The sequence below is a fragment of the Elephantulus edwardii genome, unplaced genomic scaffold (assembly GCF_000299155.1).
Source record: "Elephantulus edwardii isolate Elephantulus edwardi_28Jun2011 unplaced genomic scaffold, EleEdw1.0 scaffold00243, whole genome shotgun sequence".
Taxonomy (NCBI): Eukaryota; Metazoa; Chordata; class Mammalia; order Macroscelidea; family Macroscelididae; genus Elephantulus; species Elephantulus edwardii.
Genome location: NW_006399993.1, coordinates 959,080 through 984,252, shown reverse-complemented (window position 1 = coordinate 984,252; position 25,173 = coordinate 959,080). Strand labels below are relative to the sequence as shown.

Below are 25,173 nucleotides of genomic sequence, written 5' to 3'. Positions count from 1 at the left end.
TGCATGATGTTTGCCCAAAATTTATTTTATAAGAAAAACTTTTTTGGTTAAAAAAAAGAAAGGAATAAAGGTATGAAAGGGATTGAGGTCTGGGAGCAGCATGATGAGCCCAGTAGGGAAGAGGTCTAGTAGTGGGCACTCCTATACATCTCTAAAGCCCTGCTTAAGGAGGGAAGGCAGGAACCTCTGGAGCAGGGAGAGGGAGGCTGTTCAGTAACTGTGATGACCACTGTAACTTCCTGGCCTAGGGTTCCCAGGGTACTGAGAGAGGCCCAATGGCTCTAATTCAACTCTGGAATGCCTTTGCTGGGCTGCATCAAGGCCTCCAGAACCTCAGTGCATGGAAAGAAGGAAAGGAGAAGAAAAGGTGGCACAGAGAGAGAGTTGGTATTTGGGGGTTCTGGGCAGCCCATGCCTCAGCCCTTGCAAGCTGATGGTACTGAGCATGGGCTTGCAAGGTATGGGCCCCATCACATGGTGCTGACGTAATCTGCGAAGGCTTGGGATGAGTCCCATGAGTCGCTAACCACATGGCAAGTGGCCCGGAGCCGCCGAATGGCTTCCCTGGCTGTAACTGCATCTTGATCCAGCCAGTTCTGGAAGAGGCGCAGGTGACCAAAGGCTCCACGGCCCCAGCGCTCCAGCCGCTTGGCAAATTCCAGAAGCCCATCTGGCTTGATGCAATTAGAGCTGGTAGGGGCAAGAAGGATTAGATACCCAGGAGGTAACTAATCCCTGGTGTCTGTGTCTCTCCAGCCCCATCCCTTGGTCCCTCCCTTTGTACCTGATGTCCAGCTGACAAAGAGAGGAAGATGAATCCTCTGAGAAAACATCTGCCAGGGCCAGCAGGCCAGCATTCCCTAGGTAGGAGAGAAGTAGTTGTCACCTCCACCCAAGAATAGGGAACAAGGCATCCAATTCCAACTCTGACTGGAGAAATTAGAAATTTGGCCCTACCAGTTCGCCAAACTCCAGAAGATATCCATGTTCCTACCCCCAAATTCCTGGTAAGAAGTCCATGCTCTCACCCAAGAAGTTTCTAAGTCAAAGACTTGGCCCCCTTCCCCTCCCTAGGGCCCAATCCCCACCCAGTCGATTTCCTGGCAGTCGAAGGCCCTTCAGTGTGGAGTTGCCCTTCATAGCAGCAACCATCTCGGGCAGAAATTGTGCCGGGCGCTTCTCAAACAGACGGCAGAAGGAGAAGGTAATCTCTGTCGAGAGAAATTAAGAATATATTCTAATAGCTGCTTTTAAGACTGGCATTGGCATTCCTGTTCCAGCTGATCCCAAAGAGTGTGTGAAAATTTTAAAGAGACCCAGAAAGGGGAAAGAATTTGTCAAAGACTATAGTCAAAGCTGGAACAAAATCAAGATTCACATTAGAAGTTGTTCAATGTAGGGGTGTTCTCTGACCAATTCTCCATTCACTTTTTAAAAAAATTTTATTCTTTTTTGTGTGTATACTGTCAAATTGGATCTGACAGGTACAGAAGGAGATTGCCCCTCCTTCTCCAGCAGAGCATCTGGTGGATTCAAACAGCGTACCTGTGTGATTGCAGTACAGCTTCTTGCCACTAGGCCACCAGAGCTCCCTCATTCACTTACTTTTTTCACCTTCCCATCACTAACCACTCCATGCAAGTCTGAAGGAAGCGTGGAGCGGCACATTTATCCCTCAACTACCACTGTTTTTCTCAGTCCCTGAAAGCTTCACATTTTAGGTGAAACACTGACTGACGGTAAACTCCTGTGTTCAGTAGAGGAGAAGTTAGATTTGGGACCTTTTAGAAGGAAAATCATGCATGTTCTAAATCCATTTTATAGCTGAGGGTATAAGATCAAGAAATGAGCAGTGGTTTGCACACTTACAGGGAGGCAGGGGCAGAGCCATAATGAGAACCCCCCCCCCCCCGCAGGAATTTACCAAGTCATAGATGGGGAACTCACCTTGAAGAGTCAAATTCTGTAGCAAGAAGAGCACCTCACTCTGACAGTCAGCCAGATTCATGTCATGGAAGCTCAGCCTCTTCAGGGCTAGGTTGTACTCTGAATGGGAGGCAGAGGCCACAGGCCTTAGCTTTCCAAGAAAACACTGCAAAATCCCCACCTACCCTACTTTCACTAGTCTGGCTAGGTCCTACCTTTGAGTGTCTGTAGCACAAGGCCAAAATCCTGGGGAGAAGCAAAGGTGGCGCTATCCAGGGACAGCTGCTGCAGAGAACCTGAGGCCTTCAATACAGAGCAAAGCAGTGGGGCTGGCTGGGCTCCTCGTGGAAACCCCATTTCCAGCTGCTCCAGGCAATTTTCTGGATATGGTAGAAAGAGGAGATTATAACTACTTACCTATCTCTATCTCACTCCTTACTTATTCACTTAAATATTTGATCTTTAAGTGCTTGTATAACACCGCTTGGCTTTGAGGATAATAGTACTAAACACAGGATTTGGTCTTTGTCCCCATGGACCTTTAGTCTAGAAAGAAATAAGCAAATACAGTATCCCAAATGGTGGTATAGGAGACATACATGAACTTAGAGCACATAGAGCAGAGTGAACTAATCTAGTCAAGTTTAGACTCCTTGGCTCAGACCCTCTTTTTGGAGAATAAGCTGTCAGTTACTCCATATTTTCTGATGGGTTTTCTAATGATCTGGGTCTTTTTTTTTTAATGGAAAGCTCTGAAGCGGGAGCATATGCGAGACATTCCAATCATGGTAGGAATAAAGGGTGACAGGTCTATATTGGAGCCTCTTTTCACACAAATGCACTTTTGTGTATGAAGACACACACACACACACACACACACACTTCACCTGGTATCTCTTCATCCCCGATTATGTGGCTAGGGGGCCCTGCATTCCCTGGCCCAGCTGGGTTGGGGTTGTCCCGCTGGCTAGGGTGGTCAACACGAATAGAGAGGACTCGTAGCAGAGGCAGAGCTCGCACAATTGCACGTGTCAGTTCCAGGATAGGCAGTGGTGAGAACAGGTCACTGAGATGCAAGGCCCGGAGACGGCATCCAGCCTGACCTGACAGGGCCCGCAGGCTGTCCAGTAGACGGAAAATGTTAGAGCCCAGACCTATGGTAGGAGAGGTTGATTAAGTCAGTTGTGCTGGGATAACATTGAGGGAGAATTCCAACTCTTTCTTTTAATTACTGCCTTACTGGATCAATTTATTTAAAGCCATTTGTTTCAATTACTTATCCTACTGTCTTGCTTTTCCCTCAGGTTACCAGCAAATTCTGGTGCCATTATATTGGGCCATCAAGAAGCATCAGCAGGGTAAAAGAATAGAAGATAGACTGTGGTAGGGCAGCATATGGCTACTGGATGAATGATAAGCCCAGGCAAAAGCAGAAGTCTCTGGATTTCTGGGTTCTGAGTGGCTTCCCTGAAAAGGTGGGCCTAGAAAATAGTAAATCTTAGACAAAGAGGAAAATTTGTCAAGGGCATTAAGTGGAAGTTCTGTTTAGATGGGTGGGGTCTTGGTGAACAGCTCTTACTAGCAAGAACATTTTGCTCACTGTGGAAGTTCCGGAAAGCTTAGCTAAAGAGATGGTTTAATCTCCTGTAGGCCATAAGGAGCACCTGAAAACAGAATGTCACTAAGGAGATAGACTGGGTGGGAATAAGGCAAGAGGAATAATTCCATAAGGGCCAGAAAGGTTAGAGTAGTTGCTTAATCCACAAAGCAAATAATTTCCTTAGAACCCACTTTCTACTTCATCTCCTTTTGAACCAAACAGGCTCTTGTTGATTTCATTCATTCAACTATAAGGCTTTTTGCTAGACATGCCAGGAAGCACCCAGATACTGCTCTTATTTATCTACTAGTAATAACATTGCAAACTAGGGAACTAGAAACTATGAAAGTACAGAGGGAAAAAAAAAAGAAAGTACAGAGAATGAATCCTTATCACCTAATTTAGGTTTATCCATGAAAGCTTTCTAGCTGAGTTTTTAATATAAAGGAGATAGGCTAAAAAAGGAGGAAAGTGGCAGGAGGAATTCAGTATGTATAAAAGCCTGAAAGGAGATAGATTGGCTGGATCAAAGAAGTGGAAAATATTCAATATGGTTGATGTGTAAAGTATGAGAGAAGTGTACAAAATAAGACTAGAGGAGAAATCTCCCCACCCAAGTTAAACTCATTGATTGTGACTCAATTCTGATGTAGAATGGAACTGCCCCATAGGTTTTCCAAGTCTGCCAGTCCTTATGAAAGCAAACTGCCACATCTTTCTCCTACAGAGCAGCTGATAGAAGCCAAGTGATTTAATCATTGTCACCAGCACTCCTTTATAGAGGTAAGCAGGAATGAAAACATGAATGGCCCTGTAAGACATATGTTGATGGAAAGCCATTTGGAGGGCTTTTAAGGGAAAGAATGCCAAAATCAGATCTGTATATTTCCAAGAAGGTTTTTACTACAATATAGTAAAAATATGGAGTCAGGAGGAAATGCTAAAATGATGCACCAATGTGAGAATTAATAGCTTGAATTAAGAAAGGTGATAAACCATATATACACACACACACACATTCCCCACCCCCCCAATATATGTGGAGAAGAGGGAATTCAAAATGATTCTTAGATTTCTGGTTTAGAGTCATTCACAAGGGAACAGGAGGCTAAATAAAGGGGGAGGAATATAGTCAGCAGTTTGAACATAATAATGAATTTGGGGAACTTGCAATTATCAGCTAGTTATATTTAAGAGGCAGCTGGAGAAGTAAGTGACTCTAGAGTTTAGGAGAAAGATCTGGGCTAATTTAGGATGAGGTTTTAGCATAGAGTGGATATCCCAGAAGAATCTGTAATGTGGAGAAGCTCTGAGGCATTCTGAATATTAAAATATTAAGAAGGATCATCCATGGAGGGAAGATAAAAAGAAGTCAGAGATAGAAATAATATTTCATGAAGATACTGCTTAGTAGGAAATGCTGCCAAGAATCAATATAAGATGAAACCTGAGATGCACAGATTAGATTTAGCAACAAAGATGTAACCTATGTAAGGGTGGCAGTCAGCCTGGAGTGGGCTGAGTTTAGAACAGATGACTAAAATTGCAAAGGACAGGACAGTAATTAGGAAATAGGGAGGTCTGATGGCTTAGTGGTAAGGAGCTGTGCTCCCAAAATAAAAGGACATGGTTCAAATTTACCACCTGCTCCGCAGGAGAAAGACTGGCAGTCAACTCCTGTGTGATTTACCACTTCTGAAAACCTGCTGGAGGGTCAACTATAGGTAGATTCTGACTCACTGGTACACAACAACATAAATAAGGAGGTAACCATTTTTGGTGAGGGCTTAAATGTGTAAATATTTATGGGAAAGAGATAGTGGAGAGAAGGAAGGTATTAGTCCTTTAAAAGCATGGATTCTGGAGCCAACCCCACTGAGATTACCCTGATTTACTCAGGTAGGTTATTCTGGGGAAGTCACTTCATATGGCTGTTGTGAGGCATAAACTAGTTAATATAAAGAAAGTATTTAAATAAATATAAAATCTATTAAGAAATTTTATAAGCTGCTATAAGACAGACCCAAAACATATGTAGAATTGGCCCAAGATGGTGATCTTTTCTATTATGAAAGAAGAAAGCAAAGTGTGTAGATTTCTAGAAGTGGAAAGAGTTCATATGTGATTGCTTCTATTTTCCCTGTGAAGTATAAGATGGGGTAATCTGTCAAGAAAAAGAGTCTGGAAGTAATAGAGGAGGAATGGAAGCTAATGTTGCAAGAACAGTCAGGGTTAGAGAAGGCTGATGATCATAAATATTTAGCAGCATTAATCTATATAATTATATGACATCTCTAGCAGTGCCCAGCAATGTAGATAGATTGCTGGATTTAGCCAGAGTTGAAGTTTTGCTAGCTGGTACAACCAGGCAGGTGAGTATTGAGACCTTGACTTGGAGATTACTGGTCTGAAAACCATTCTCTCACTCCTTATTTACCCAGGGGCTTTGCTTTGATTACTGGGACCCTACTCAGCTCTGCTGAACTTGAGTATGCCTTCCCTTCGTTTGCCTACTATAATACACCCATTCATATTCCAGATGATAGACCACACAGCCTCCCAGGAACTCTAGTTCCAACAATAAATCAACACTTCTGTCTCTGTAAGTCAATTCTGGGCTGCACTTCCCAGCTTCCTGGTCATGGTCCCAATTCTACACAGGATTGGGCACACAACTGGTGCTACTAGGTGACCCAGGCCCAAACGCTGCTCTTCCAAGGCACTCACCATTATAGGAGAGTGTGAGGCTCTCCAGAGACACCCAGGAGCTCAGCAGGTGGCACAGTGTCAGAGCTGCTTCTGTGGAGAGTGGAACTGTGAATAGCTCCAAGGTGGAGATGCTGCGGAAACGTTGGGAGGCTTCCAGTGCTGGGAGCCCCAGGCAGTTGGGATCTGACCCATCCAAAGCTCCACAAGCCACTTCCCCAATTTCCATCTCTTCACCATCTTCCTTCTCACCAGCCACAATGAAAACAAAGTCATACAGGTCTTCAGACTCTGCACCAGACCCTTGACGGGTGCAAGCACCCTTCTTCACTACAGCTCGCTTGAAACGCTTTAGGGGCTTAGGCTGTGGGGCTGAGCTTGCTGGAGCCCGTTTGGATGATGATGTTGATGATGTGGAAGAGGACGACGCTGAGGCAGAAGAAGTGGCAGCTGGAGCAGAAGGTGGCTGCCTGGTGCCAGGAACCTCCTGGGAGGTGGCTGGATGGTACAGCTCCTTCTTAGGGTCTGTCCCTCCTGCTGTCATGCTTTCCTGAGCACTGCGGCGTGTTACCCTAGTGGCAGGAGTAGCTCTGGGCATCTGCTTGGTTTCACTCTTCCGCCGAGTGGCCATCAGGGCTGCAGCACATCTCTCTGCTGCATCTCGGCGAGGCCGACGTGAACCCAGCAACAGGGAACCTTCATCTCGGGATGGGGCCCGGCCTCGAGAGGCCTCCCCACAGAGGCGGCAGGGTGGGCCACCACAGCCTGGCTGCCAGAAGCCAGCACTCATAGTGAGGATAAGGATGAAAAGGGCAGACTCGGGCACAGGCCAGGAATACAGTGACACCTGGCTAACAGCCCCATGGTGAATGAGCTGGTGCAACAGCTGTCGAAGTGATTGCTGAGCAGCCACATCAGAAAATAGCAGGTGGCGGAACTTGAGGGTGTGCAGGGAACTGGCCAGGGTTTCCAGGACCCTGCGGTTGGGCTCAGCTACCAGTTCGGTTGCACCCTGCAACATGTTGCAGATGGTAAGCTGCCGAACATGGCGTGAGCTATGCAGAAGAGGTGAAAATCGCTGGTCACACAGACGTCTGTCAGAAGACACATCGATGGTGCCACGGAGCACATGGGAAAAAAAGGCTTCCATAAACTTGGCTCGCCAACATGTCACACTCTGAAAGCAGACAACAGGCCAAACAGCTGTGATATTAAATACAATCAGGGTTTCTAAATCATTTGTTAAATCGGACTGTCTGCATTTCCACCCCAGATGTATTATTGTTGTCATGTGCCATCGAGTTGCTTGCAACTCATAGCAACCCTATGTACGAGAGCTCTAAATGCTGCTCTCACTTGTGCCAACCTCGCTGTTTCTGACACACTCATTCCTACCACCCCAATCACAGAATCGATCCATCTCATTGAGGGTCTTCCTCTCTTGCACCGTCCCTCCACTCTCCCAAACATGATGTCCCTCTCTAAGGACCAGTCCCTCCTTGCAACATGCCCAAAGTATGTCAGATAAAGCTTCAGAAACCTTGACTCCAAGGAGCATTCCAGCTTCACCCTCTCCAGGACAAACCTGTTTGTTCTTCTAGCAGTCCATGGTATATTCAACACTTCTCTAGCACCACATCAATTTTCTATCATCCCTATTCACTGTCCAACTCTCCGATGCATAGCACGTAACTGTGAAGACTATAGCCTGGATCAGGTGCACCTTAGTCTCTAGCCTGATGTCCAGCTTACTTTCCCAAATGCAATTCATCTCTTGAATCAGAAGCTACATTTAAATAGGATTCCAATATTTGTTTATATAGGAATCAAGAACAATCACCAAGGACTTGTTGGTCCTCGTTCAGAATAGCTGAGGCAGAAATGCAAATGCTCATCAGGAGTTAAAATGTGAATTAATTGAAGCTGATTTGTATCCAGGAAATCTGGTTTCAGAGCTCACATCTTTGTGGTTTGTTAGACTTCAAGTTGATCTGACTTAAAACAACCCTGTAAGACACATTAGAACTAGCCCCTGCCCCAGGGTTCCCAAGACATCTTTTACAGAAGCCGACTGTCATACTGTCCTCCCAGAGTGGCTGGTAGACTCAAGTCACTAAATTTCCAGTTAGCTGTTTAAGACTTAATCCCTATGCCATCATGGCTCCTTTCTTTTGCTATAGTGTCTTACTTATATAAACTTGATCCCAGCTTTCTACCACCTTCATACAGGCCTACTATCATTTAATAGCAGTTAGTGGAGGTCTGTTGGTCTAGAGGGTAAGGAGTTGTGCTTCCAACCTAAGGACATAGTTTAAATTCACCAGCTACTCTTTTGGAAGAAAAATGGAATGTCTCCTCTTCTGTGACTGAAAGCCTCTGAAAACCCACTGAAGGATCAGTGATAATTCAGTTCTAACTGCATACACTAACATCACTTAACATATGACCACTTTAGTTTTCATGACTTGTTTTCCCTGTCCACTTTCCCCTTTCCATATGACTGCGTAAGTCTGCTTTAGAGTTCATCTTTATAAAAGACCAGTTTGATCACCTTTTGCCTAAAATGTACTTTCTCCCCACTCAAACCAAACCAAACCAAACCTATTGTCATTAATTTTAACTCACTGACCATACAAGACTGAGTAAATCTTGATCCACCTTGTTTCCAAGGACATAAGCGTTAAGGAAGCACACTGCCATATCTTTTTACAATGGAGTAGCTGGTGGTTTTGAACCATTGACCTGTCCTGCCAGCAAAGCACTCTGTTCCTCTCCAAGTTAAGTTTATCACCCTGGAGGCAAGGCCCTTAACAATAAGGACTCTGAGAAGCATTCTCTCTCCTATCGTGCTCATGTGAATGTTCTATTCAGTAAAAGATTCTCACACTGTCCCAAACCTTTCCCTGTCCTTCAGGCGTTCCACTGTCGTTTTTACTTTTTGATAGTTTTGTTCCTCACCTTCATTTTGACTACTGACTCTTAAGTTACTGTTGGAAACTCATGGTGTCTAGTCTCTGCCTGTGGCTGTATTATCCCAACCAAATTAGAAATTCCTGGAGTTCAGAGGTCCAAGTTGTGTTTTCTTCAATAGTTAACTGCTTTGATAGATATGAGACTTTTCTGAAAAGTTCATAAGAAATCTGAATGTGTGTGTATTGCTCCTCCTCGAGCGGAGCATCTGGTGGATTTGAAATGTGTGCCTTTGTGGTTGTAGCACAGCTTCTTGCCACTAGGCTACCAGAGCTCTCAGCATGTGAGTCTTAATCTTTGGTACATATCAGAATTTCCTCAAGGTGATTTTTCTCCCCCTAAAATTCATATAGCAGGTTCCCAGACTTGGTGATTCTGTTGTTACAGCTAGGGTGAAGTCCAGGTATCTTTTATTAAAAATGTCCTAAAACCTTTTCCCATGATTATAAGGGATTGGTGCTGCCAACACAAAAATATGTGGTTCAAATCCACCAGCTGCTCTGCAGCAGAAAGACGGGCAATCAACTCCTGTGTAATTTACTGCCTCTGAAACTTGCTGGAGGATCAGCTATGGGTCACTTTAGACACAAAGGTACAAAATAATGATAAAGGTACTGATAGGTAAAGAATGACAAAAAAATGAAATGCCAGGCTCCAGAGTCCCTAATTCAATAACACCCTGAGTCCTACCCGTTTCCTGGAGTGCAGAAATCAACTGATTTTGATGAAGGTCTCAGCTCTGCTGCTATACTGGAGCTTTGAACTGGCTCATTCTGGTTCTATCCCCTGCTGAGACATTGCTTTTCCACCTAAGAAGTGTAGGATCAGAATCTACATTTTAACATTCTAAATAAGAATCACCTGGGAATCTTGTTAAAATGTGGATTCAGATTCAGTATACCTGGGGTTTGTTTTGTTTGTTGATTGCCTTTGAGTCGACACAACTTTGAGCAACCCCATGAACAAAAGGCCTAAAGCCCCTCTACAACTGTCGACATTTATCAAAGTTCACTGAGATTCAAGAGGCATGTCTTTAGGAAGTGGATGCCACCTGGGGTAGAAGTGCAAATTCTCAGTTATTGTGATGTGTCCTCAAGTCACTTGCAACTCATAGTGACCCTATGTACAACAGCACTGAATCCTGCTCTATCTTGAGCCAAGCTTAATGTCTCTGACACCCCCACCTCCATTACCCCAGTCACTGTCTCAACCCATCTCATCAAGGGTCTTCTTGTCTTGGCGCTGTTCTTCCACCCTCCCAAACATGATGTCCTTCTCCAAGGACTGGTTCCTTCTTGCAACATGCCCAAAGTATGTCAGACAAAGCCTCCAAGGAGCAGCCTAGTTTCACCCTCTGTAGGACAAACCTGTTTGTTCTGGTAGTCCATGGTATGTATATTCACTGTTCTTCTCCAGCACCACAGCTCAAAGGCATCAATTCTTTCATCCCTAGTCATTGTCCAGCTTTCTGACACATAGCAAGTAATTGTGAAGACCATGGCCGGACCAGGAGCACCTTAGTCTTCAGACTGACATCACAGCTCTTAAGTACTCTGGAGACATCCCGGACTGCAGACTTTCCCAATACAATTAATCTTTTGATTTCCTGGCTGCTGGTACCAAGAATGGTTGATTGTGGAGCAAAGCAAACTAAAGCTTTTACAATCTCAGTCTCTTTACCATCCAACACAATGCTTCCAGAAAGCCCAGTGGTGAGAATCTTTGTTTCCTTGATGTTGAGCTTCAATCCATATTGAAGGCTGCAGTCCTTGATCTTCTGCAGAAAGCACTTCAGGCCCTCCTCTGTTTCCGCAAACAGGGTTGTATCATCTGCATAATGCACATCTTCTGCCAATCCTGATGCCACATTCCTCATACAGCCCAGCCTCCTGGATGATCTATTCTGCATATAGATTGAAAAGGTATGGAGATAGGACACATTCCTGGTGTACACCCTTCCCGATTTTGAACCATGCAGTATTTCCCTGCTCTATTCTGAAGACTGCCTCCTGGTCCAAGAATAGGTTTCACATAAACACAATCAAGTGTTCTAAGATTCCCATTCTTCTCAGAGTTAGCTATAGTTTGTTATAATCCACACAGTCAGATGCCTTTGCATAGTCAGTGAAATACAGATAAACATTCCTCTGGTAATCTCTGCTTTCACCTAAAATCTATCTAACATTAACTATAATCCTAGTACTATGGCCTCTTCTAAACCCATACTGCACATTTTTAAAATATTTTTTCCCCTCAGTAGGGTATTGAACAACTGTAACCAGTAAAATGCCTTCTTATATTCCTGTCCCAAAATAGGACTATTATGAAGACTGAGATAGTGTGTGTGAAATTTTAAAATACAAATTAAATGTTATTTATTATCACTGCTAATAATTAGGGAGCTCTGGTACCCTCATGGTGAGAAGTTGCAGTGCAATCCCAAAGGCATGTGGTTCAAAGACAATTCATGGTTTCTGAAAACCTGCCAGAGGGTCAGCTATGAGTTGGCTCTGACTCCATGACACACAAAAATAATTAGCCTAAAGGGACATTTAACATGGGCTTGACAGAGACCACTTGTTAAGGAGACACTCATTCAACCTAAACAAAGTAAGGGTGCAGAAATTCCTGGAGATTTATTTTTGGGGTCTTTATCTTGCCTCTCAGGCATATCCTCACTTGTTAACCCTCACTTTATGTGTGAGGTTCTACCGAGTGAAACTGACTCTGCCCTACCTATTCTCAAGCTTTGCCTTTTGCAGTAACAACTCAGAATGACTGTACTTGAGCTAACTGCATGGCACTTAGAACTGATTATAAGCAGTACAGATAATATCAGGGGAGCAGTGAAAAGAAAAAAAAAAAAAAGAAGCCAGGTCTCAAGAATGGACAAGTAGAAAGTTCCAGAGTCCTCCAAGTCTTCCTCTAACACCTTCCTTACACATTTGCTGGTCCACACAAACAGCCTACAGACTTCAGAAACACATGTAAGACTCGGAGCTTTTAAGTGAGGTGTTCAGGTGGTTAAAGGGTTTGGGTCTGGAATCTAGACAAAATGAACTATGATTCTTTAGGCTGTAAAAGGGATGTGTAAAATGCAGTTTAATGATATGTTGCTGTTTTCCCTCCAGACATCTTTATAGTAAGTAACAGGAGAGAATATTTAAAGCTGGGACATTCAGGCATGTGACGACTGCAGTGAGAAGCAGCACAGTACAGTGATTAAGAATACGCATTTCAGAGCCAGATAGCTGGAATCCTGGGTTTGCCATTCCTTAACTAAGTCTATGCAAGATACTTGACCTCCAACAGTCTGTTTCATTGTTAAGAGAGAAAACTATATCTACTTTAGAGAACTGTCGTGAGGGTTAACTGTGTGGGTATAACTATCTCAATGGCTTTTTAATCACAAATAATAAACAGCAATTTAAGCCATTTGTTTTGTGGACTTAGACACTAGAGCCCAGACATGAAAAATGTTCAATATGTTGTTAGGTGCTGTTGAGCTGACTATGACTCATAATGACCCTATGAGTAGATCCGAACCCTGTCCTGTCATATGCCATCCTCATCATCACTGACACACTTGCCCATTGCAGCAATCACTGTGTCAATCTATCTCATCCAGGGTCTTCCTCTTGCTGACCCTTCACTTTTCTAAGCATGATGCTTGGTTAAATATGAAGGCAAAGGCAAATGAGTTACTACCAGGAGTGAGGTAAGGTAACATCTGCCTATAAACAAAATCACTGGCTCATTCTTAAGGGCCTGGTAACCCAGGCATTGACCATGAAATGAGAGTACAAATCTAAATTATAGAGGACTCGATTATTTCCTTGTCCTAAATTTATGGACTTTGGAGTCAGAACCAACTCATAGCTGTGGGTTTTCAGAGTCAGTAAATCACCTGGAGGAAACTGCCCATCCATAGAGCAACTAGTAGATTCAAACCATGTGCCTCTGAGTTAGCTGGAAGCACAACTCCTTACCATGAAGCCACTAGAGCTCCCCTACACTAGAGCCAGCAAATGCTCTTAAGAAACTATCATTTGAGAGCTCTGATGGCCTAGTGGCAAGAAGTTGTACTGCAATCCCAGAGGTGTGCGGTTCGAAACCACCAGATGCTCCACTGGAGAAGGAGGGACAATCTCCTCCTGTACCTGTCAGATCCGATTTGACGGTACACACACACAAAATAATAATAAAAAAAACTATCATTCTTGTTTTCTGATAACAAATATTAGCTCTGACAAGATAAAGAAGCAAAACAAAAACCAAGTGCAAACTCACTGCCAGCTCTTTGGCACATTTATGTACATGTGAATAACTATGCATTTATGTTTTTAAAGCATTGAGACAATTCTGAACATTTTCAAATGTTGAATTGTTGGGTTTTTTAAAATACACCACCATGTTATTAAGTATATCACAGCGTCTTAAAATAGTTTTAAAATAGCATTTTATTAGTATCTTAAAAATATAGATGTGACATAGTTTATTAATAACTATATTACTGAATACATAAATTGTTTTTAGCTTTTTGATAGCAAACTCCATCTGGAATTCTCCATGAGTATAATAATTATCATACATTACAAATTCCAAGAAATGTAGAACTTAACATTTAAAAATCTTAACAAATTATCACCAAACTGCCCACTAAGAAAAATTACAATTTCTGGCCAATCAGTAGCATAATGTTGTGTGCTGTTGAGTCCACTATAACTCTCATCAACGCTATGACCACCACATCCAGAACTTTACCCTGTCCTGTGACACCTTTATAATTTGTCATGCTTGAGGTCATTGTTAGAATTATTGTGTCAATCCTTCTTGTTGAAGTTCTTCCTTTCTTTATATTTTTTTAAATAATTTTAAAATTTTAATTGTGATTTGTACCTTTCTTTATATTAACATATATTAAATGTAAGTTTTACTGTCCTCCTCCCAGCTCTACACTAAACTAAGAACCAGAAAGTTAAGTTTTCTGCCTTCGTTTTTAACTAATTTAAGAGGTAAAAAAATCTTTAAAAATAATTTTTATTGAGATTGGGTATTTTCCACTTAACTGGATTTTTATATATTTTGTGGCTTGTTGAAATCTTTTATCTATTTGCATGCTCATCTTTTTATCTGAATACCACTGTTTTGCAAATTTTATTGCAAACATTCTTTCCAGTGTATTTGCCTTTAAAATTTTTTTATAGTATTGACATTTTATATGGTATTTTCCTTTTTGGTTGTACATTAATAGTTAACATGCTTTCTCCACCTTGAGATTGAATAATAAATTACCTTTATTTCATTGTGTGCTTTTACCCGTTACAATTTTAACTTTCAACTCAGTGATGTAGAGTTTAAATCAACTTATAGCTCCAGTGAGTTAAGGAACTTGTAAATCACATGGAGGAGATTGCTCATCTTTCTCAACAAGCTACTGGTGGATGTGAACCACCAGAAAGGTGTAGCCTTCGGGTTAGCACTACTGCTGTCTACGAACTATGCCACCAGAGCCCCCTATTGCTATAAAGTGCTGCTGAGTTCGAAATGACTCACATCTCAGCCTCCTGTGGGTTTTCAGAGATAGTAAACTGCACAGGAGACTGCCTTTCTCCCTCTGAGTCACTGGTATATTTGAACTCCTGCCTTTGAGTTAGAACCCTCCACCCCCACCCCACTAGGACAAGTCAGTATAACATCCCAGAAGACTTGATCATGCATACGTGAAACCTATACTTGGACCAGGAAGCAGTCATCAGAACAGAGCAAAGGAACACGAACACTGAATGGTTAAAAATTGGGAAGGATGGTATATGTCAGGGATGTGTCCTATCTCCATACTTTTTCAATCTATATGCAGAACAGATTATCCAGGAGGCTGGGCTTTATGAGGAGAAATGTGGCATCAGGCTTGGAAGAAGACTGTTGATGAGTCTTCTTCAATCTGCGTTATGCAGATGACACAACCCTGCTTGCTGAAACTGAGGAAGACCTGAAGTGCTTTCTGCAGAAGATCAAGGACTACAGCCTTCAATATGGATTGAAGCTCAATATCAAGAAAACAGATTCTCAACAATGGGCCGACTGGTAGCCATGATGATGGATGGTGAAGACAGCTTCAGTTTGCTTAGCGCCAATCAAATCTCTTGGCACCAGCAGCCAGGAAATTGAAAGACATAATTGTGATGAGAAAATCTGCTTTCAGAGACCTCTCTAAAGTACTGAAGAGCAGTGATGTCACTCTGGAGACTAAGGTGTGCATGATACAGGCCATGGTCTTTGCAATCACTTGCTATGCATCAGAGAGCTGGACAGTGACTAGAGATGATAGAAGGAGCATTGATATCTTTGAGCTGTGGTGTTGGAGAAGAGTATTGAATATATCATGGACTGCTAAGAGAACAATCAGGTTCATCCTGGAGAGGGTTAAACCAGGCTGCTCTGTGGAGGCAAGATTCTGAAGCTTTATCTGACATACTTTGGACTTGTTGCAAGGAGGGACCAGTCCTTGGAGAGGGACATCATGCTTGGGAGGGTGTAGAGACAATGAAGGAGAGGAAGACCCTCCATGAGATGGATTGATTCAGTGGCTTGGGTAATAGAGGTAGGTGTATCTGAGACAGTAAGATTGGCACAGGATTGAGCAGGGTTTAGGGCTCTTGTACATAGGGTCATTATGAGTTGCAGGCGACTCGACGGCACGTAACAACAAGAAGATTGTAAAATATTGCATTGGGGAAATCTGCTATCAGGGACCTCACCAGAATACTTAAGCGTAACGATGTCAGTTTAAATACTAAAGTGTGCCTGACCCAAGCTAAAATCTTCTCAGTTGCTTGCTATGCATCTGAAAAAGGATGACAGAAGAAGTGATGCCTCTGAGTTGTGTTGGAGAAGAGAAATGACTATCCCTGTGGACTGCCAGGAGTTCAAACAGGAGAATGCTTCTTGGAGGCAAAGAAAGTGAAATGGCATCACACATACTCTAGGCATATTATTAGGAGGGGCCAGCCCTTGGAAAGACACCATGCTTGGAAAGGTGGACAGTCAACCTAAGAGAGGAAGACCCACAACAAAACGGATTGACACGGTGTTTTAAGAGTGGGCCCAAGCATACTGGAGATGGTTAAGGATGGCACAGGTTCACATCTGTTCAGAGGGTCACTGTGATTCGCTGAGGGAAGCCGAATATAAAATTTAATAATAGTAGACCAAATGCTGTATCGGGAAATGAGGGAGGCTTAATACAAGCTGAAGGTCACCTTGTGACACTGGGGCATTCCTTAGGAGGTCCCCTTGTGACACTGGGGCATTCCTTAGGAGTCAACATTGTTCTTAGTTTTTATCAAATGAATCCCTCCCTCTTGAGATTAACATAAAGAGTAACTTGGCCTTATCTGTAAAAGATTTCACCATTATCCTTTATTTTGTACTTCCTTGTGATTTTACTTTTATTATCTTATAATTCTAAATAAATACTCAGGGAAGCATGGCTTGAGGTCTTCAGTCGAGAACTGCTGACCCCCTGTTTTATGCTCTCTGCTCTATCTCATTCCTGGCTGTCTGTCTCTCTATTAATAATTATAAAATTATTCTATTCTTTGGGGCTCTCGGTCTGCAACAATTCGCAGTCAACTTGATGGCACATAACAACAACAATAATATTGAAAAGTGAGGCTCAACTTTATTTTTCCAAATCTGTAATGTTTCCAGAGATCTATTTATGAAATTATCCTTTTTGTCACAATTTCTTTATTTCAAGAGCATTCTATGGCGATATATATATATATATATATATACACACACACACACATTAGTACTAAACACTTTGAAATATTACTGCTTTGTATGCAGCCAGGTGCTACTTATATCACTGCGTCCCTGTAACCTACCATAGTGTTGAACTGAGCAGGAATGAATTTCTTAATTATGAGTAAAGGCTATGATATTTGAAAAAATGAGACGCAGGAGAGTATGCTCTAAGGACCTCCACCAACGTGGCTTAGGTCTTTTATTGGATGTTGTCCAGGCAGCTCTACCTCATAGTGACCCTTTGTACAACAAGATAAAACACTGTCAGGCTGGACACTATCCTCTTGATTGCTGCTGCTCATTGCTGCAGCCACTGTGTCAATCTGTCCTGTTAGGGGTCCTCCTCTTTTTTGCTCTCTACCATATATGAGGGCTCTCAGATGTTCTGAAATGCTCTAAACCAGGAAAGAGAGAACAAATATTCTTTCCCAGGAAGCTTGAGATAATGCTGGGAAAAAGAACATTTTATCCAAGAGAAAGGTGTAATACTCAACACCTGCTATTTGGAAAATACTGGGTCAAAGAATCTGATATTTCTGTCAAGGTTATAGAAAATCTTAGTTTTATACTATTCAGGGACTAGTAATATGGTGCCTGAGGATTTTGCTGTCTCAGTATCATCATCCTAAATTTGAGGGGGCATATACGGTTCAGATGTGGAAATGGAAAAACTGAAGAATATGGGTCAAATGGTACTAAAACCCATGTATCCCAAGAAACTAAATCTTTAATTCCTGATACTAGCTGTTTCATAGTCATTTGGCTTCATTCAGTATACAAATCCTTGTTCAGATACTATTTCCTGAGACAATATGCTTGCTTACTTCTTTGAGGCTTCTTGCTACCATCTATTACACCATTTATTTTACCAAGTGGTGGACTTGTTTGCAGTTTCCCCACTAAAACTGTTGTTCCTCAAGATTACAAACTATGTATTGTAATAATTAGCATAAGATACAGTACATTTTAAATGTAAGTAAATGTTTATTGAACTAAATCTGTTCCTTCACCTTATGATAGAGTAAAATAAATTTTGCTAAGAGGAGAGTTCCAGTGAATTATATCTGCATCAGTGAAAAATAAAATCTTGGGGTTCAGCAGAAGAAAGGAAGAATGTCAATGAGATAGACAGTGGCTCTAACAGGGAGCTCAAGCGCAGTAGCAGGCACGTAAGACACACACACTTGGGGCACGTAGTTCTCCAAGTCTCTATTTGAACACTTAGTCAAAAGAAGCTATTTTCTCTGGAATGATATTATTTCATCACTGGTAAATGCAGGAATTAAAAAGTTCTATCTTTGGTTTATAAGAAAATTTTTTTCAGTTAGAAAAAGCCTATTAGTCCCTTTTTCATGGGATAATCATTCAATTATTTCAAGACAGTTCATGCTTCCACAGTCTCTTCTTCAGTCTTCCAATTGTGGCTCACATGCTGTGGTTTTGACGTCTTTCTCCATATTCCAAGGGTATGACTGCAGAGCTAGTCAGGATTATCAGGATTATCACCTTTCTTGTCCTTTGGTTTATACTGTTTCTGTCACTTCACATAGCATGAATAATGGCATTAGTACATTGTTGACTAAACTTCCTAAACCTTCTTTTAAAAAGCTGCTGTTAAACCATGCTCCTTGCCTTCTATTTTGAGGCAGTTCAATTTCAAATTTTTAGCCTCAAGTGAAGATCTAACCAAATCCTATTCCATTTCATCTTATTTGATTTGGCCATAGCTCCAGCCCTGTTAAGATCTCTATGAGTCCTGGTTTTGTCATCCATTGTGATCACTACATTTCCCTGTATTGTGTCACCTGTAAACATGGCAAGCAAGCAAGTCAGTATCAAATGTCAGAGCCCTCCTAAATCCATCCCTGTCCCTACATTTTAGTAATGCCCAGCTCATGTTTGTTTGCTGTACAAAGTCATGCCAGAATTCCACTTGGTATCTGAACTTACCTCCAAACTTGAAGGTCTTGTCTTCATCAGCTCATCCCAGAGCCTGCGCCATATGGCCTGAGTGGAGAGGCCTGTAGAGAGAAATATCACTCTGACTAGGCTATTCCCTGGCCACCCTAAGTTACATTTACTTTTCAAGTTATTATTCTCTGTTCACAGGAGCAATATGGAAGAATGGTTAAGGTCAACGGCTCTATAGATTGTCTGGGTGTGAATATGGGTAATACCACCTTCAAGCTATGTGGTTTTGAACAAGTAATTTCTTTGTACCTCAGTTTCCTAATCTGTAAAATGTAGTTAACAGTAGCTATTTCATAGAATTGTTGAAAAGATTAAATGAGTAAATTATTCCCTCTGGGTAAAGTGCTTAGGACATCGCTTGACACTTAGGATTAGATAAATGCTAGCTGTTCACAGCGACATTTAGTAGGGAGTTTAAGCGGTAGCTTAGCAAATGACATAGATTACATCTTCAAGTTGTGCTACCATTTTCACTGTCCTTTTCCAAATGATTCTACCTCCCTTATCTTAAACTCTTTGCCCCTTTTAAGAATTTGATTTCACAAGGATAGTTCAAAGAGGATAATGCTCAAGGCAAACATACTTTATGAATTAAGATAAATTACTTCCTTTTTAATTAAAAGAAGACTTTAGGGCATAGTTTTTGCTTGAGGTTTAAAGTTTAAAGATAATCTCAGAGCAATAGTTTGAGAGGTTTACCTAGCTTCAATAGCTCCGTAAGTAGAGATTCCATTGAGAATTTTAAATTCTATTCCATATTTTTTCCCTTTTAATCAGAACTCTCCTATACAGTCTTTGACTAAAACGTTCAGGAATGGTAACATGGCACCATCCAGTTCTGGTCTCATGGCAACAGAGACATAGTAGATAAAGATTCATTCATAAAGATAATGAGACATTCAATTCCTTCACACTGTTCCTCTGATTTCTGACTCTCATCTTTCCTTTGCTGTTGCAGGTGAATAGAAACCAATTGTTGTATATTGGATGGCTGCTTACTATCTTTTAGGACTCAAGGCACTATATAACAATCTAGGTGGTAGCACAGAAGTATTAAGAAACTAAGGCCACCTGATTGAGATATTCCTCAAAAACAAGATCGAAACCTTCTAACCAAGAAAGCAAATCATAAGGGTACTTTCTGAAAGGAAGGTCTATGCAGATATCGGGTGTAATATTTACCTAAGAACATCATGGTGCCTTGTTCATATCACTGACTGAGAAAGAGACAGAAAAATAACTTACCTTTCTTGAGGGCAGTTTCCTCAATCCTCTCCAAATAATATATATTGAGCAGAGGTAAGATGCTTTGAAGTATTGGGCCTGGGAGGGCTATAAAAACCAAAACACAAATTTTATTTTTCCCCCCAGTGTTCCAAACATTACTTACCCTGCTGGAAAGGAAAACAGAAAAGAAGACTTCTCATTTGACAATTGGAGCCTATACAAATTAATCAAAATCTGTTCCAAACTCTGATCCACTTATCTTCAGCCACTTAGCTCTTAGCTTGAATTCCACAGGCATATTCTCCCTCAACAGGGAGCTCTGACGGCTTATTGTTAGGTGCCTTCGAGTCAAGTAAGCTTCATGGCAAGTGTATGAAAAACAGACCTGAACCCTGCCTTTATCCTGAGCTATCCTATCATCTTTGACAAACACAAGCCCATTGCTGCTGTCACTGTGTCAATCCATTTCGATGGAGTCTTGATGGCAAGGAATTGCATTGCAAATGCAAAGGTACATGGTTCGAATCCACCAACTGCTTTACAGGAGAAAGATGGGCAATCTCCTCCTGTACCATTTACTGTGTCTGAAAACCTTCTGGAGGGTCAGCTATGGTTTGGTTACAACTTGATGGTAACAACATTCCTCCTCAAGATTGGATAATCTCATAAAACAAGCTGGTATATTCCATTTAGGAGGTGGTCAGTTCACTGCTGCTTGAGCATTAAGGAACCTTTTTGCATTAAGGAATACTGATGTGTGTTAAAAAGTCCTTCATATTCTGGGCTCTATTAAGCAATCCAGCTCCCTACACTACTAAACAAGTTTGGGGTTTCCCCTCCTATATATTTGCTGCTTGTGCCTCTAGGCCTTTGCTTATACTGGCATATCTTTGCTCCTTTCATCATATCAGGTACTCGTCTACTCTTTCAAGTATCACATGCCTTTTGTTAAGTTTTTCCTGATTCCCTTTTTATTCTTCCAGACTGACCACTGCCATCATTTGTACCCCTATACTTCTCTTTCTTTAAAGAAGAGAGAGAATTAAGGTCTACTCCCTAAACTCAGCACATCTGAGTGTTAAAAACCTGCTTCTGTCAACTTTCCTAGTTTTGAGGGCAAAATATGGTAGCTAAAGGGCATTGTCTCTACAGTTGACTGTTAATGAAATCTTTGAGCAAATTATTCAACCTCCTTAAGCTTCCGTTTCCTCAATTTAAAAACTACCTCATGGGATTGTTGTGAAGATTAAAAGAGATCATGTCTGTGACTTATTTAAGATCTTGCCTTGTTGTTGTTATGTGCCGTCAAGTTGCTTGCGACTCATAGCGACCCTATGTACAACAGCCCTAAACTCTGCTCTGTCCTGTGTCAATAGCACTGTCTCTGACATTCCCATCCCGATTATCCCAGTCACTGAATCAATCCATCTCATAGATGGCCTTCCCCTCCTGCACTGTCCCTTCACCCTACCAAGCATGATGTCCCTCTCCAAGGACTGATCCCTCCTTACAACATGTCCAAAGTGTGTTAGACGGAGCCTCAGAATTCTTGCCTCCAAGGAGCCACCCGGTTTAACCCTTTCCAGGATGAATCTAGCCAAAATAAACTCACAAAATATTGTCTATTACTATTCTGCCCTGTCAGTAAGTCAAAGATCTTGGAGTATATCATATCTAACAAAAGTCTTTCAAAATTTTTATTCTCCTTTATCTTTACTTATGAAATAATGGTGTCCTGATATTTAAGAGTATATTACAATGTCATATATATTATATAGTGTATTATATACATAATGTAGTATATTAAGAGTATTTACAATGCTCTGTAAATAGCAGGTACTCAATTTACCTGCCAAATGAAAACTTTAATTTGGACTACACAAACTTTCACCTGAATTATTCCAACATCCTAATTGCTCTCCTTTTCCTCAGTCTCTCTCCATCTTGCACTTCATGATGCATCCCCTCCTTACAACCATCAAAAGCTTTATAATGCTTTCAAAGACAAAGTTAAAATTGTCCACAGTCTAGCATTCAAAGCCCTTTATATCTTCTACTTAAAAGAAAAAAAATCTACTGCTTTCTTGTCTCATCTCTTTCTTTCTCACATAGCTAAGTTTTGTTGGAGTCTTTTCTACTGCCTGATTCCATTCTGTTTCCCCTCTCTCCCTATACAAAATACTCAGTCTGTCACTTCCAGGAAGCCTTTCCTAGATGTTAGATCTTCTTCCAAAATAGAGTGTCTTTCTTGGCCCTTCTCTTAAGTAGCTCTACTTGACTCAGCTTTTGCCTTCTGAATGTTTAGTTGATCTAGGCCCATAGGAGCACTCCACACCCCACCCCACCCTCATTTCCTCTTAGCCTGGCTGAGGGATCAACCAGATATGGTGGTCGCCTCACTATGACTTGGAACAGAATGGATTGGTTGGGAATGGGTTTTGGTACAATAGTGGGACTGGGGCGGGTGGTGATGTAAGGGAAGAAAAGAAAGTAAATAAACAATTAATTAATGGTGGTGGTGGGGTTGTTGGGGAAGGAAAAGAACCAGAAAATTAGTTTCTCCAGAACCATGGCCATTTATTACCACTTTTCCTCTCTGATCTAGTCCTCTTTCTTTAGCCATCCCTTCTCACAACCTCAGGAATCCTCATCTCCTTTATCAACAAACTTCTCTCATTTCCCCAGACCCTTCCTACTTTCTTTCACTTTACATCTTGAATGCTTTCCCTTCCCCACTTGGGTCCTCAACACCCAGTCCCCATCCCACCTCAAGCCAGGTTTAGCATTCCAGAAGCTCTAGGTTGACACAGCTTTCTTCTACATTCCCCAGGAATTATCTAAGGCCCCAGGCCAGTTCCACTGGAAATTTTTCCCCCTCCTCCACAGCCAACCTGATCCTTCTCCTCTGCTGCCAATATAGGCCTACCACACCCTCCTCTCCACACAGGCCCACTACACAAGATTCTGTGCCCCCCCCCCGCCCCCCCTTTATCAAGGGCCCACACACTGTGAGGATTCTGTGACTACTTTCTACAACCTTGTGACTTATCCCAGAATCTCCAACTCTAAATTCCAAGGACACTTTTCCACACCCACTTCCTCAAGGTTTCATCATCCCCCATACCCCCTTTTCCACGCAGAGATTTCAAGCTCCCTTTGCCGACCTGAGTGGGCCCTTCCTCCAGACACTGATGCCACCACCACCTTGAGGCCTCTGCCCCCCCATCTCCACCCCAAACCTCTAGCACAAGGCCCAGGGTTAGCCTGCTGGCCAGCAGCTCGGCTTGGCGGCGATCTACTTCGGCCGTGTCCTCTGGACCCCACCCCCTCACACCACTGGTCTGCTGGGCCTAAGGCCTCCGCTGTCCCTGGTGCGAATAGGCCTACCTCTCAGAACCTGCACTTTCACTCTTTGACTGTTACTCCTCAAGTCACAGACCAAAGTTTCTTGCCCTTGTCTGCTGCCAGGACTAAAACCTGCCGTTAGCACTCCACTGCCTGGCCTGCTCTGGCTCCATCTGGCTGGAGGCCTTCTCTCCACTTTACCGGCCTGCTGGACTCCCGCGCCCACTAGCCCTTGTAGTTGTCCGGCCCCTCCCGGCCCTTTATCCAGACACCCGGGTCGCAGCATTTGCGGTTTAATCTGGTGGCTCTCCTCTGAGGGACAGGCCCTTCGGATCCTTGAGGCCGCACTCGGAAAGGGCCTGAGGCCTTTCACACCCACTGGGATCAAGGCCTCCTAGAGGCGACGCGCCCCCTCCATTACGGCCCGTCAGTCCAGGATTCCCAGGCGTCAGTCCAGGATTCCCAGGCTGTCAGCCCGGGATTCCCAGGCCGTCAGTACCGGATTCCCAGGCCCCTGTCCGGCCTTAGACTTCTTTGGCCCTTCCCGCCCTCCCATCTTTCCGGCCTCCCTCGTTCGCCGAGTTCGCTGTCCCGCTCCCGGCCTCCCTCCACTCACTCTCGGGCCCTTCGTCGCCGATCCGGCGAATCCGAGTGGCCTCCAGCGCTCCGTGCGCCGCCGCTGGCCAGTCATTCCGTCAGTCTGAAGTAGAGGCCCGGCCCGTGGGTCCGCTCACTTCGGCCTCGGCACATCATACAGGCCACGGAACCCCGAGCCTTTCGGCCTCCCCGCTGCCCCATGCCGGCGCTCTCCAGTCCACCAGGCGGTCCCAGCATCTCGGCTTGGCCCCCGGAGTCTCAGGACCCGAGGTGTGTCAGGCAGCGGGCCGGGGCCAGCGGTCCAGTCCGGCGGCCCCAGGCCCGGCCTTTCGGCCTTAGGCCGAGCCTCTCGACCTAGGCCCCCGCCCCCAGACAGTGGGGCCATCCCGGCCCGTCGGTCCTAAATCAAACTCCTTCGCCTGACAGTGCCCGAATGTCACTGTGGTGACAGAAGCCCCGAACCATCATTTCAGCTTCTGTCATTCAGGCTCCGGCTGCTTTGCTCAGCCACGGGCCTCCGGGCTTTCCGGCCGGCCTCACCCTCCGCGCCCCCAAGCCAGGCCGCAGCACAGTTCCACCTGTCCTTTTGGTCTCCGTCATTACTTTCTCCAGTCCGGCCAGCCACGGAATTAATTCACTAGCCCGAGATCCGGCTTCCAATGCCCAGGGCTGGGCCTTGCCCCGGGCCTCCCGGCCTCGCCCCCCCGCGCCCCCGGGCCGCCCCCCGCTCATTGCGAGAGGCAGCCCTTCACCCCGCGACTTACCCCACACCCCGCTCTCCAGAACCCCCATATGGGCGCTCACCGCCCGCCCGCACAGCTCGAACAGGGCGGGGGGAGCGCTGGGGCCCGAGGCCGAGCTCTTCGCTGGCGCCGCCTCCCGGGACGTGGCCTCCATGGTCGTTGCCGCCGCTACCTCACAGAACCAGCAACTCCTGGCGCGCCAGGCCCCGGGCGCCGCCATCTTGGGGAGGTGCGCGAGCCTGAGAGTGACACACGCGGGCGGCCATCTTGAGAAGG

The 25,173-nt window shown here is 43.7% G+C and overlaps 1 protein-coding gene across 1 annotated transcript; it reads right to left on the bottom strand.

Annotated features, from left to right (window-relative positions):
* Positions 1-4: 4 nt before the first annotated feature.
* Positions 5-25,169, bottom strand: LRRC41 (leucine rich repeat containing 41). The gene is made up of 10 exons (XM_006898978.1): positions 24,919-25,169; positions 20,231-20,317; positions 18,965-19,035; positions 6,254-7,409; positions 2,814-3,080; positions 2,142-2,306; positions 1,948-2,046; positions 1,089-1,211; positions 785-860; positions 5-690 (listed from the first exon to the last, which is right to left on the bottom strand). The coding sequence occupies exons 1-10, from the start codon at positions 25,115-25,117 to the stop codon at positions 471-473; spliced, it is 2,463 nt and encodes an 820-aa protein (XP_006899040.1). The 5' UTR covers positions 25,118-25,169; the 3' UTR covers positions 5-470.
* Positions 25,170-25,173: the final 4 nt, after the last annotated feature.